Genomic DNA, 15,125 nt, shown 5'->3' with positions numbered 1-15,125 from the left:
TCCAATTCTGAATGTCTGATCTGTGCCAACAAAATAATGTTGGTGAAGGTCTATCGATATCAAATAGTTACTTTTGATCAGTGATGAGATTAGTGAATTATTTTACTTTATGATGCTGAAAACTATATCATCTGACCATCTTTGTTAATGGCTTTCTTTGCAACAAGTGATGTGCAAAACACTGTTACAAAAACCACAAACTCACATAAAAAGCCAAGAGTCAAATCTGTTAATTCTCAATGAGAGCTTCTGTAGACGAATGCCAGAAATAAAGTCTGGTTTGTAATAAGAGAGATTTAATGTATTTCCAGTTGCTTTCATCTAAGGCTGTGGTTTAAGCCACTTGAAGTTTCTCTTTCCTTCATTGATTCTGCTCACTATCATCTGGTTACCATCTAAATTGTACTTTTTTTTTGTGTGCTATTTGCAGTTACTCATTTTAAATGGTTGACTTTTAATGAATTAATTTGATTAATTCTAACTCAAATCTTATTTGTTGAATTTTATTAATAATATTGCTTGTAATCTCTTGCCACAATTTTATTGAGTAGAGCAATTTTACGGTGTAGTGTCGGCCCAGATCCGGGCCACATCTGGTACATGTGGATTCCACCCGTGTGGGCCGACACTATGTTGCTGTCTGGGTAGGCAGCTAAACTTTCCCGCCTTCTAAGATGCCTAGCTTTAGTACACATAGCATTTATCAGATTAGCCAGTCGGATGAGGTGCATGTATATGCATTAGCACTTAAAAACGCATCGATAACAGTTCAGCGCAAGTAAAATGAATTGTTTTACCCCAGTATTTGTGCTCTGGATTCTCAATGCTAATTAAAGCGCTGCGCTGTTGGCTTAGCAACATGCTAACCGGACTCTATAGTGCGCTACTAGACAGCGAGATCGCTCAGTGGATTTTGGAACGGAGCTACAGAAAGCTAGAGACAAATCCAGGTGGCAAGTCCTTTGAGTGGGACAGATGTTAGCGTGAGCCACTTTAAAACCTATTCCAGTTGCTGGTACGATACCATTATTTGTCTTGAATTAAGAAAGCTTTCAATTTTGTAGCGTCATTAATGAATTCTTCTTGATGGCTGTATGTGGTCCTAAATTGAACACATTCCTTTATTTGGGTTTCCAAAAATAATAGTCAATTTTTTTTTTCCTTATTGGAAAGGGCGAGGTAAGTGTAACTGTGAATCTCTTGCTTTAATTCTGACATTTATTAAAAGACAAGTTGACTCAAATTCCAAACGTTCCTTCATCATTTCTCACCCGCAAGTCATTTTAAAACCTGGATGTTTCCTTTCTTTCTTTCTTTCTTTCTTTCTTTCTTTCTTTCTTTCTTTCATTCTGTCTTTCTTCCTTCCTTCGTTTCTTTCTTTCTTTCTTTCTGTGGAACACAAATGGAGATGTTTAGCACAGTGTTTACTTCATACAACAGAAGTAGTCGTTCGTACCACACACACTTGTTCACACTCAGGACGACATGTTTGAATTGAACACAAGCACAAAGATTAGACCTGAGATGCGAGCCTGTTCTCTGCACACGAGTCGGATGAACTGTGTTTCGAGAGTCACTGCATGATTTCACTGTATCCTGCCCACAGATTCTTCAGAATCTCTCCGTTTGTCTTCCACGGAAGAAAGAAAGTCAGACAGGTCTGGAATGACATGAGGGCGAGTTTCTGATCTGAGAATGCATTTGTTCAGTATTTAGACTGGTGTGCATCCATCTCCTAGTGGTTCATGTGTCACGGCTGTTTGCGTAAGTGAAGTAACCAATCCGCTCGCGTCTGTCTAATGTAGAGCACCGTCTTTCAATGCGCACAATGCTCTGTACATCTGAGAACGACACGTCCATTCAGAGACGTCTTCACAGCCGATGACCTTTGACCCTGGGAGATGGTGGGCTAGCAGCCAGAATCAGCTGAGCTCAAAAAGTTGTGATTTTAGAGGGTAATTTGAAATCGCTTCCTCGTACGCTTCACAAACTCTTGGACTTTTTTTAACCAAGCCGTCAGAAGAATACCAGGTAATTTCTGATTCAGTTCTGCCTCTGTTAGACTGGATTTGTTTCGTGGCTTTAGTGGTATGTCAGCACTTTCCATTCAACCTCTCTATATTGGGTTTGCTACAGCATGCAGAGGAAAATGAATGCATTTAATCACTGACAGAGATGTTCATTTATCACACTGACACACACACACACACACATATGAACCGACACACGTTTACATCATTCTCTCATTTCCGAACGCTCACTGTGGTCCTTGCATGATCATACACATTCACACGTCGGCCATCCTGAGAACAGTTCCATCTTTGTCTTGTTTGTGTGTAAGTGTCACAAAGCAGAGTAAGTGTTTGCAGGAAGTACATTGTTCTCTATGTCGTGCAGAGCTACAGGCAGCCGGCCGCGTTCATCGTGACCCAGCATCCTCTACCCAACACCGTCAAGGACTTCTGGAGGCTGGTGTATGATTACGGATGCACCTCCATCGTCATGCTGAACGAGATCGATTTGGCTCAGGTGAGATTCGAGCTGAAGTGTCGTTAACATTTGGCATGATGTGGAATGTTCATTTAAAGTCCCCCTAAAATGATATACAGACTTTGTAAATAGATGGTTTAATGTGTGTGTGCAGGGTTGTCCTCAGTACTGGCCGGAGGAGGGGATGCTGAGATACGGGCCCGTACAGGTGGACTGCATATCCAGCTCGATGGACTGCGACGTCATTAGTCGTCTCTTCAGGATATGTAACCTGACCAGAGTGAGTTTTCACACGTCTCTGAAGGTTTTAAGCCACAGAGCGCAGAGCCGCACATCTGTCTGGGTTAGACGTGCACCACTATATGTGACCCTGGACCACAAATCCAGTCACAAGAGTCAATTTTTTTAAATTGAGATTTATACGTCATCTGAAAGCTGAATAAATATGCTGTCCATTGATGTATGGTTTGGTAGGATAGGACAATATTTGGTCAATCAAAAATTTCAGATTTTCAGTATTTTGAATCTGAGGGTGCAAAAAAAAAATCGAAACATTGAGAAAATCGCCTTTAAAGTTGTCCATTTATGTTGGCGATTGTGCAGCATTCACTCACAACAATATATTTTTTTAAATATTTACAGTTGGAAATTTACTAAATATCTTCATGGAACATGATCTTTACTTAATATCCTAATGATTTTCGGCATAAAAGAAAAAAGAAAAAAAGAAAAAAACCCACACAATGTATTGTTGTCTATTTCCACAAATATAACAGTGTGACATTTTGTGGTCCAGGGTCACATATTGACATGTGTCTGTGTGTGTGTGTGTGTGTGTGTGTGTGTGTGTGTGTGTGTCACAAGCCTCAGGAAGGTTACCTGATGGTCCGTCAGTTCCAGTACCTGGGATGGGCGGGGCATAGGGAAGTCCCCGCCTCCAAGCGCTCGTTCCTCAAACTGATCCTCCAGGTGGACAAATGGCAGGAGGAGTGTGAGGAAGGCGATGGACGCACTATTATACACTGCCTGTGAGTATAGATGTGCAGTCACAACACCAGCACACAGCAGGTTGTGATGGTCATGGTATCAGATCTTCAGAATGCTTTGAGACCCTACGCAGGGCTATTCAATTGGCGGCCCGCGGGCCAAATGCGGCCCGCCAATCATCTCCATGCGGCCCGACGGCACCAACCTCCCTCCTCCTCTTTTCCTGGTGGTGCGGCTAATTCAGTTTGATACTCGCTCCGATTGACCTTAGAAACGTTTTACGTGCGAATATTTCAGCAGTTATTATATGTGTCCCGAATTTATGTTGACTGAACCAGCGATACCAATCATTCGTGAATGAATCATTCTTTTGGTTCGATTCTAAACGCGCTTTTAAAACGGTCTAAAACTATTCGGATTCATTCGGACTGCTCCGTCACTGAATCATCTGAAGCGGTTTCTCGGCCAGTACAGTTACAACAAATAGCGCTGTTTTCAGTTGTTTCACTAGTTGTTTCAACACGGCCCAGCGCGGAGTTGCGTTTACTCCCGGTCCCGGACACTATATTAAACAGCGTTGCGACAACCAGTGGGGAGCGTTTCAGTTCGACAGAAACCTCTCTGCTACAAACCACAAATCACTCGATGATTTATTAAATCGGATGAAACAGCCTCAACATTCCCAACAAGACTGATGAGCAAAGCAGGAGAAACACTGTGGCATGAACGAAATTAGAAGACTTTAAATCCCCTAATCACCCTTACAAACATTTACCATGAATGTACTGTAGTAATTTACCATGGTTGGGCAGAAATATGCAATATTTATATTGAATACTATGTAGTAATAAATAAATATAGTAAATATACTGTATATACTATAATATTATACAGTATAATAGTAAATATAGTGATTTATATTGCATTAGATTTATTAGGTGGGTAGAGGAATATATAATTAATGCTTGTTATGAATTTATGTCAGTTTCTTTGTAAAGGTGCGTATAGTTTTAACTTGTGTTTAGGCATTTTTTATACAGTGGGAGCCTGTGGTTAACAAGTCTCACTGTCAGAATATTGTCATTTAAGCATATTATAAATAAAATAATTATTATTTCTCACCAACAACAGCTACGAGTTTGTATAATTAATGTATTTGTTCCAAGGAAAATAGTTGTACACAGCTGTAAATTATCAAGTTTTTTATTTATTATGGTTTTATATATTTGCATACTGTTGGGTACCACATTTCCAAGTAAATACCACACTTTTTTAGGGTTACTTTAACTTATTTATTGAAACTGTTATGTTTCAATAAATAAGATAAACCCCCAAACCAACCCACCGGCCCACCACAACTTTTCGATTTGATAATGCGGCCCTCGAATGAAACTAATTGAATAGCCCTGCCCTACAGTATTGCCATAAACACACAGAGAGTCTGCTCATGTTTCCTGTCAGTGTATTATCTGTGACTGAATGGCCGCTCACTGATATCAGATTTACCCAAACATCACATGAAGAGCACACTATGACTGGTCCTTTCTCATGTCGGTTTTATTTATCAAGCACTTTTACTGTTTCAAAGAAAGTTGAAGTAATAAAGACTTAAATTCTTTTCCATACTTTTAAAAAGAGCACTTATTACAGAAATAACACACTTACAAAGAATATGTTTGCACGTGAATTAAAGGTTAAATGTTTCTGGACACTAAATTTCATGTTCATTTGAATTGCAATTGAGTTTCAATTTTAATGTAATTAGCTGAACTTAAGAGTGCTGTTTGACCCACTCTTAATTAATAATTTCTTGCATTTATGTTAACTAAAATATACTTTAATTAATATAATTTCTATGGAAACTTGCATATATTTTCTAATTATGAAGTAGCAATGTAGTACATTTTAAATATATTAACTTTAAATGCAATATCAAATCACACATTACAATTAAAATTCATTATAATTACATGTGCTTTAGTATGTTAGTCTACACATGAACATTAGTGCACATCTTTAAAGCATGACAAAAGATTATTAAAACACAATGATTTAATCTGTGCTTTTAAAGTAAAACTTTAATTTGATATTATTACACGTTTTTAAAGATGTCAAGAAACACGGTCATGAAAGTGTCTCTTTAAGTGCACTTAAGTGGCCTTGTATGTCATTAATATGAGATTATCAGCAAGCACAGTTTTTAAACACACTGTAACAGTGAAGCACGTTCATGTTCCCACGAGGAGCCCCATAAGCAGGACGATCTCCGTAAGGTGACTGTAAAGATCCCGCATTGCTCTCGAGAACACATGTGATGAGGAAGTCTTTGCACACACATGGGTACAGTGGTGCAGTACGGGGAAAATCAACTGACATGTGTGTGTGTGTGTGTGTGTGTGTAGGAATGGAGGCGGCCGCAGTGGGATGTTCTGTGCCATCAGTATTGTGTGTGAGATGATAAAGCGGCAGAATGTTGTTGACGTCTTTCATGCGGTGAAGAGTCTGAGGAACAGCAAGCCCAATATGGTGGACAGCCCGGTATGAACAGCACCTCACACACACTACACTAACACACACACTCACTAGTGTCAGCAGGATGAGGAAGTCACTGGAGGCAACACCTTATTTGATGGTGACATACAGTACTTTCCCGTGTTACACTGAGTTACTATAGTAATAACAGTAAATGATGTATAATTACAAGCAAGTAATCCTGTGTAAAACTGTGTAATTATATGTTGAAGTACTGAGTAATAATAATTAACCATTAACTATAAGTTTAGGGTAGGATTATGATTTGGTTGAGGGTTAGCTGCATGTAATTATGCAGAATGTACTGTTATTACTATGGTAAGTACATGTATTTCACTAACAGTGCTCAGAACTTATTTGTGTAATTACACTGTACCAACATCGCCTTAAGATAAAGTATTTTCTGCTAGATTTACATTTACTTGAGAAGCATTGTGTGTTTAAGGCTCATCCTCTGAAAACACAGTTTATCCTGGAGTTTATCTAACTAATCCAACAGTGATTCTAACTAACACTTTTTAGTTAACTTTACTTAATGTCTTAACTTAATTGTAAAAATCTAGTAATCTGCACTATTCACATACTGTGCTTTGCTTACTAAGAAAACCCAAGTTCAGATTAAGATTAAGATTAAGATTGGTGTGAGTGTGGTTTTTGAGGCGGGGAAAATCTTAATGGACTTCTGCAGTTATTTCTCTCTGTTTGCATTTACTCATTTCCCAAAGTCATCTTGAATGTTAAAATTTTAATACAACTGAAAAATTTAGGAGAAGATCACACAAGCTGACTTCATCAATTGATGTTAATTTTCCTAAAATGTTTTTAGCTAAACTTAATTTATACTATTATAATTCTCTTCACATTGATGAAATCAGTTATTCAGTTTCAAAGGAAGAGAAGTAATATTATTATATATATACTGTATATATATATATATATATATATATATATATATATATGCATATATCTTGCAATTGATCATATTGAGTCACACAGACTTCATCATTCATCCTGCAAAACACAACAACGGTAACAATTATATTTATTTAAAGTAAATGATCAAGTACTCTCTACAGTTCTTTTTTAGTTACTAGAACTCTTGTGTAAGTGAGCTATACTAACTAAGCATTTGTCAGTGCCACATACTATTCCTATTTCACGTTTTTTTTAAGGCAATCGGTTTGCATGCTTTTTTAATAAGTCCAACTAATTAGATTTTACAGTATTTACTGGAATCAATGAAAATAGTGATTAGGAAAAATATAATCTTTGCAGTGTAATGCTTTTTAACGGAGACTAGCGCTGAGATTTCACACTATAAATACAGATGTACATTAACATGTAACATTGAACAATAATCGAATGCAACGAAAGCCTAACATCATTTATATAAAAGCCCATGGTATGCCTCCCTTTATTTTTTTTAAAGACAGAGAAAGAATTGTCACATATTTTATTCACATTTTGAATTATTTATTGTATTCTCATTTATTTACAAGTGGATGTTTTCATGTTAATTGTCCAGCAAGTTGATAAAGAGTAAATGGCATTGAGAGCTGTTGTGGTTTGCAACACACACCACATCCTCTGTAAAGAGCCCGTGTGTGTCAGGCTCATATCAGCGCTCATCGACGCGTCTCGATCTCGTCTTCACAGGAGCAGTACCGCTTCTGCTACGACCTGGCCCTGGAGTACATCGAGACGTCCTAATGGAGACGAGCGCCGTGTAAATGTCTGTGCATCCGTGTCGACTTTCATGGGATTCAAGTGCCGGCCGCCCGGTCCAGTTCATGTTACGTTTCGTTCTTTTTTTACAGCCATTTGAAACATAAGGCCGAGCTGTTGCATGCGTGTGTGTGTCTGTCACTGTTCCTGTTAATAACATGTGTAGCTGTACTCGTGTAGATGGACATTGTGTCGAACGGGAAAGCGTGTAACTTTGACCGGAGAACACTGCACTCCGCTCTAATGGCTGGCTTATTACGTTTCTTCTTTTCCTTTTTGGTAGCAGATGATGAGCATAAGCCAAAGACTTGTGTAAATATGTCTATAGGGATGAAGCACATTGTTTGTATTTATTGTTTACTTGCATTTTTGAAAGCTCAAAACAATCATTATCATTCCCTGTTTAGCCGAAATTTTCACTGCAAACACTCTTTGTATGAGACAGATTTAAGTAGTGTTATTTTTTGTTGTATTTGAAAAATGTATTTTCCTTTTTTATTTGAAATCTTTTCCGTGTTATAGTGATTTGTTTTGCGTAACGGTTGTGATTTTGTTGGTTTTTCTGAGGAGATCTCCGAGAGGAGGAAAGAGAAGAGCTCTATTTTTTCTGATGTTTTCACATTTGTATTGTGCTGGAAATGGGGACGAAAAAAAATGCAAACAATGAAGTGTATCATTAAAAATATATACAGTATTAGACTCTAGTGTATTTAGGATCAAAGCCAATTTAAGAAGAAAGCTGCAGCCAGTATTGATGCTGATCAGACATTTTATAGAAAACAAAACAACAGCAAAATTCATCATGTGAAATAAGTTATGTATTTTTTGTCTGTAGTTGTTGGCTTTATGGCTGTATGTCAAAAAGTACAAATACTTTGAATAAAAAAAGGATATGTGAAAGAATGTGTTTCCTCTGTTTTAAAATGGAATTAATGTGGAGAATTTCCCTGTTTTGAAAATGCCACAGTATTGCTATAATAAATGGTCATTTTAACAGTAATAGACTGTAAAACTGCGACAGTAAGAGCTGTTAACTGGTCTAGAGTAAGTTCTATTACTCCAGTATATATAGGGAAAACTGTAATAAATCTCATTTTACAGTGAAACATTGTTAAATGTACCGAACAAATCATATTATAATGTGACAAGTGACAAATCGTAAACTTCCCTGTGACATTTCACATTTGATCTTATTTGTTTGTGCATTAGTGTTTTATATTGCATTATTTGAGTGTTATGTGGTGTGTGTTATGATGATGGTTCAGTATTTCATCTTCAGTATTTCCGTCATGTGTTTTTCTATTTAGTATCAGTGGTTGTAATGTTAAAAGTACAGCGTGGCCTAGCTAACTTTTTTTTTTTTCTCTCGTTGTAAATTACAGTTTTAAAATGTAAAATCTACATGTTGTTCTGTAAATATTTACTTCTTTAGTTTTTTACAGATTTTTTTCTGGCAACCACAGCTGCCAGTTTTTCTTCTGTAAAAACTACAAGATTCTTTTTTAAGTGATATATATTGCAGTGACATGAAGGCTTGTTTCGGGGATTTGGATCCCTGTGTGTTTCAGCTTAGCTTTGGCCCTGGTGTCATGAAGTCAGGCAGAGGATGTGGGAGCTGTTGTATGTCATGTATGTCATAGTACTTTTGCAGAATCCCCGGTGCAGCTCTGCTTAACAATGCGTTGAGTTGTGGTGTTCGAGCTGAAGGCGGCTTCCTGTCCTCCTCCTCCTCTTCCTCCTCCTCTGAGCTAGATGCCTCGCTGTCTCGTTCTCCTTCTCGCTCTGCTCTTCTGAGCTCAGGGTCATCTGGAAGGCCGAAGGGCGTCAGGGTTCTCCTCCACCGTCCAGCTTTATGGACAGGCCTTCGCTCTCAGCTCTAGAAGCGTCTCCTCACACACACAGCAGAAGATGGCTACGACACTGCATGAGTTCACACAGTTTGTGGATCCTAAAACTTTCCCTCGAGTGCTTCAGATCCAGTCAGGAATATACTATCAAGGTAAGCTAAATCCTGCTCAGAGTTCAATAGCTGTCAGACAATAACTGTGATTATGAGTTATGAACGTCGTAATATCTAGAATATCCGTCTCACGTATTGGCCTAGGTGAGGGTTTGCCGTTCAGAAACAAACTGTGGAAATGTTGAAAACTATGTTTTTAATAATTGACAGATTTTATAAAAGACAATGTAATCCTGTTACGTAATTTGGATTTGAAGACGGGCACTATGGGTGTAACAACATAACGTGTCACAATATATCGCAATACAAAAATGCATCTATATGTATTGTGTATAGTTCATCCAAAATAAATCAACAAATTTACTGAGTTTTAGTGTCAGTAGGCTACTGCATTAAACTGCTATATATAATATTGAATATACAGTATAATAAGGCAATAGGGGAATATATGTACTGATAAGGCCAAATGTCTGATGTTATCAGTAAAAAGTGGCCTGCATTATTTTAAATATATCTAGTCAGTGAAAGAGTGCAAACATATTCATGTAAAATAATTCCGTATTTTCAGCTTCAGAATCATGAATATTGTTCTTCTGGTGTCTATTGTCCTGTGCTTTGGGTTTAAAGTCCAAGCCTGTTCATTTAGCCTACACACACAATATAACACCAAATTAGCATTTTAATCAACAGTGCAATTTTTGTTAACCTTTTACCATTATGTCTTGGAATATCGCAATAATATGGTATCGTGAGTTCACTATCGTGATATATATTAAAACAACGTTACACCTTACATATATATAAATTCTTTTTTAAATCAACCATATGATTTTGCAACAAAATAAAACTTGTTTTTAAATGATTTACAGTTAATTGTAACAAGCAAGATGACTTAATGCTTGAATTTATCAGTTGAAGAAACAAAGAAAAGTTTATTTTCAAACCACATGATATCATGAGCGGAAACCAACCTGCATCTGATCTTTTTCTAGCTCTCTTCGCTGTGTAATATGCCTGATGTTCGTGATGTCATTAACTGCACACACTACATAATTTCAGCATTTTTAACTGCTCCAGTACTCTGATGTGTGCAGCAATAGTTTTACAGCAATACAAGCTGAATGGACTGGAATCCTGAGAGCTTTGACATGTTTAATGTGAGTGTGAAAACACTGGTGTGTTTCAGGCTGCGTGTATGAGATGTTTGGGAGAGAGTGCTGTCTTTCGACAGGAGATCTGCTGAAAATCATCGACATCACCATCACCAGATTCACAGCGCAGAGCTCCAGCAACACTCAGATCGACATACCGGTGGAGTACCCAGGTACCAGACACGCCAGAGCCAGGCCTTACTAACTAAAGTCATTGCTTTCTCTTATATACAGATATTTTAAAATCTATTCAAATTTTAATTTTATTTTCATGCCAAATTTTTCTGTTTGGAAAGCAACTTGCTTGATTTGTATCTTGGATTTGTAAGTGATCTAGGTATTGTTGGTTGAAATGCGGCAGAAGAAAACTAAACTCGCTCAGTCCATTTGAGCAGCAGCTTCCATTCAGTTGCACTTTTGCTTAGTATTTATCATTATACCCTCAAACGTCTATATAAATCTTTAATTTATCCCATGTCATCAGTTTCTTAATGAACTTTAACAATACTCTCAGCCCCATACTCCATTTCATTCTTTCCCTATTTAATTAAAATGCTTAAAATGAATTTTAAAATTTCAAAAATAGTTTATTCAAAAACACCAAAAAACTCCACAAGCATAAATCAAATGCAAATACATAAAACATAGACAAACACCTAAAGAAATGTAGAGTATGTGTGCGTATGCTAGTACTTTCACAGTGTCAGATGTCGGCTTTCCATTTCGTTCAGTCTTTGTGTCTCAAATAGATGTGAACGGAGGAAGTCGTGTTGCAAATCTCCCCGTCTGCTCAGCCAGGATTATAGTTTGTTTGTTTTTTACATTTTGGTGAACGTTTTGAGTCGATATTTTTTACATCAAACTACAGTTTTTTTTTATTCGCTTTGGTACTATTTTCACAAGTAAGGTGAACATTTTCAAAACTCTTAGTACAAAAATCCAAACTGATCACACTAGTAACACAGCGAGTCATTCTTTCAAACCCTGATCTCATGCTTTCATTACAGTTATACACATTTCAGTCCACAAAATCATTGTTTTAAACACAAGATTATTGTAATATGTAATGAGAACATTTGGTTTAATCACAGAAACACAACAGTGTGATCTTCTTTCAGTTCAGTACTTTTAACAATCAGCTCATTCAACAGCAAACAATGCAAGATACATGTTTCAAATCACCGTTGTTGCTGAATTAATTACAGTAATACAGGCTATGCCACATTAGAAGTAATTGAATCCATAATGTTTGTAATAGTATCTATCCAGTGTGTTATCAAAAGCTGTGATGAAGCACAGCCATGAGGTTCTGTGCTAGAACAGAGTTTGCTGGCAATACAGTAAATGATTTTGACTATTTGACTGAATATACTGTAGTGGACCTTTACAGATGAAGGTTGAGTTACAGTAATGTAACTACCATGTTTACAGTATCACATGGCATACATACTGTAGTGTAAAATGCTGTATTTGATGCCGTCTGTCTCCCTTCTACTGATGCATCTCTGATCAATCCGATGTTTTACAGTCATCGACTGTTTCCTCTCCCTTATACTCTATTCTGCTTTACAGTATTTGCACAAATGGCAAATTTCTCTGTATCTTTCTCTCTCACAGACACACACACACTTAGTGGTGGTTATTATCTATAAATCACTTATGTAAAAATAATTATTTTGGTTATCCATATCGGAAATTGCAAACAAGTTCTATAGAAACTGTATAATCAATATCTATAGAAATCTATAGATGTACCAATTGATTCATTGATTAACCATTAAGATCAGTTGGATTAAATAATAGACAACTGTATTAAACTGAACAAGAAGAGATGCAAATCTAAGGTTTGATAGTAAGAGCTTTATGAAAGGCAGTGAATGAAACATTTATAGACGAAACACTTATGTTGTGTTGTGAAAAGGATACTTTATGATTTTGTGTATTGTGCTAACACAATTGAAAACATGATGAAATGCACTTTTGATGATCTGTTGTGATATTAGCACTAAGAGTTTTGGAAATGTACACCTTACTTGTGAAAATAGTTCCAAAGCGAATAAAAAAAACTGTAAATAAGAAAACCTGGTGAAAATTTTATTTCCCTACCTATTTTTATTTTTATTATTATTATTAATACACCGAGGCTCATGACATCAGCTGTCGCCTCGGGCAGGTCGTGCTCCTGTATGATAGAGATTTGAACTCTGTAGATCATTTCTGAGTGGTTAAACTTTACTTCATGCTTCAACCATCCCGATTGTGGAGTGGCAAGGGACTCGGCTCTTCTCACTGGACTGAGAAGATCATTCCACCAGCGGAGAACAGTGAAAGTGAAGTGATTTTGTGTCTCTTGTTGATGTACGGTGGAGTGTCGATCTCTCAGGCTTCTGGAGAGGGTGTAGATCTGGCTGTAGAAGTGAGAGGAAGTATGAGGAAACAAACATCAATGTCTTGAACCTGGTGTGAGCAGCGACGAGTGAAGCGGGAACACGTGCGGTCTTATTGGTTATTTGCAGAGGTTTGATCCTACTGTTATAAAATGCAGATGTGGTCTGTGAAGGTCAGCTGCACATCACACACCACCCTGAGGCTGTCCAGGGTAGCGCTATACATGACGATCCTAGCCGAATGGAGAAGTGATGTTGCAATGCTGGGCTGGATTAGAGGATGATGACCTCCGCCTTCACTTGACTGAGTCAGAGATGATGGACATGTAACTACTAAGATGTCAAAAAGTGTTTTTCTTTTCCATTGGGCATGTCTTATTTTGCCTAGCGCACAAAGTCCCTTTTAAGGCAAGTCATTTGACTCGGCGGCCATGTTTGAAACGCTAGCCTTTCAGTCAGATCTCTCTGAATGGGGAAACATCAAATCCTCCAAAGCTGCTCAAGCAATTCATTTTCATATTTGAAATCACACCCTGCACTTTTGCACTGTGTTTGTGTTCTCTGGACAATACAATCTTTATTGAGCTTTTTGGCCCATTTTCGTGTGCAGAGGTTTTTTTTTTTGTTTTTATCCAAGCACCGCAAGAAGTTAGTTCATCCATCTGTTTGGGACTAGTGTTTGGCACTAAGCCTTTCCATCCCCTTTTTTCATATTTGAAATCACCAATGAAATCTGACAACTGTCTCATAAAATGTGTTTCTAATTGCTTAAATCATGAGAAAGTGAATTTTTCAGGCTGAACCAACAGCAGTGGCGCACTACATTCATTACCAATTTGCGATTGGCTCTTTAATTTAGAAGGCGGGACTTAATCCGCCATATTGCGCATTGCACTTTCTCCCATTGATTGTACTCTTTGTGCGCCATCTTTGTATATCTAAAGTCTTTGCTTTAAGTAAGCCAGGACTGTGAACAATAGGGCAGGTGAAAGCCTTAAAGTCCACTTGAGAATTTACAATGGTGAGAAGCTTATCAAGTAAGCCAGAACTGTGACGGAGCGACCCACCAAAAAATAGGTGTATGATGACACCCCTGCTAATGACTCACTAAACAACTTATGTGTTTGTACACTTAGTATAATCCACATTCTCTATGTTGTCACCAATTTTGCTTGATTTTGGCATTGTGCTGTGTGTGACAGGTTTGTTCAAACTGGTGTCTGACAGTCAGCCGTACCGAAGCGTTCAGGAGATAGCCGTCTCGCTGAAGATCAGCTCTCATCGGCTGGGCCAGCCCGTGTTCCTCAGCTGTCAGGACATCGAGCTGCCTCAGGGCTTCATCAGAGAGAGAGACAGCTTCAGGATCACCGGCGTCTCCCACGAGCTCGGCGCTGGACACGTGCAGTGCGAGCTTCTGCTCAGAGAGCCCAAGTTCTGCTTCAGCCTGAGCTTCTCCCAGCAAGGACACTTCATAGAGTGTGAGGACGACCAGTTTTACACCCTGAAAGAGGTCGCGGAGTGGAAGATCTCCAAAGGCAGGAAGAGGACCGTAACCGAGGTCAAAGCTCCGGCCAAGAAGGACTTCTTTTTTTCCAGTTTGTTGGAGAACGTGTCTGGAGAGCTGATCCTGACTCCAGTGTATGAACTGAAGGCCGTTACGAGTCGTGAGTATGACACTAGTTTCATTTCTATTCTAGCGGAGTGCACAAACTTAATAATAACAAAATTATAGCGACACTGCAGCAAATCTATTGGTCCCACTTTATATTAAGTGGCTTTAAGTACTATGTACTTACATTGAAATTAATCATTTGATACAATGTACTTATTGTGTAACTACATGTTTTTACATTGTACTTACATTTAAAAAATTCCTGCATGTAATTACAGCTG

General features: G+C 37.9%; 2 protein-coding genes across 6 annotated transcripts in view; both read left to right on the top strand.

Moving 5' to 3' along the window:
- Window positions 1–8,645, top strand: part of ptprk (protein tyrosine phosphatase receptor type K) — a 188,593-nt gene extending 179,948 nt beyond the window's left edge. For all 4 annotated transcript variants that reach the window (XM_081379511.1, XM_081379509.1, XM_081379510.1 and 1 more), the window contains 5 exons: window positions 2,398–2,529; window positions 2,645–2,770; window positions 3,355–3,518; window positions 5,880–6,015; window positions 7,666–8,645. In XM_081379511.1, coding sequence (XP_081235637.1) covers window positions 2,398–2,529; window positions 2,645–2,770; window positions 3,355–3,518; window positions 5,880–6,015; window positions 7,666–7,719 — 612 coding nt within the window. In that variant the 3' untranslated portion in view covers window positions 7,720–8,645. The remainder of the gene's footprint in view (window positions 1–2,397; window positions 2,530–2,644; window positions 2,771–3,354; window positions 3,519–5,879; window positions 6,016–7,665) is intronic.
- Window positions 8,646–9,392: 747 nt separating this feature from the next.
- themis (thymocyte selection associated) overlaps window positions 9,393–15,125 on the top strand; it is an 18,489-nt gene continuing 12,756 nt past the window's right edge. The window contains exons 1-3 of one of the 2 annotated variants that reach the window (XM_081379619.1): window positions 9,393–9,733; window positions 10,881–11,018; window positions 14,435–14,896. In XM_081379619.1, the coding sequence (XP_081235745.1) occupies window positions 9,643–9,733; window positions 10,881–11,018; window positions 14,435–14,896 (691 nt within the window). In that variant the 5' untranslated portion in view covers window positions 9,393–9,642. The remainder of the gene's footprint in view (window positions 9,734–10,880; window positions 11,019–14,434; window positions 14,897–15,125) is intronic. The other variant, XR_014031136.1, reaches the window with a different exon arrangement.

The sequence above is a fragment of the Scardinius erythrophthalmus genome (genome assembly GCF_964197995.2).
Source record: "Scardinius erythrophthalmus genome assembly, chromosome: 11".
In the NCBI taxonomy this organism is placed as follows: Eukaryota; Metazoa; Chordata; class Actinopteri; order Cypriniformes; family Leuciscidae; genus Scardinius; species Scardinius erythrophthalmus.
This window is presented reverse-complemented; position numbering and strand designations above follow the sequence as displayed.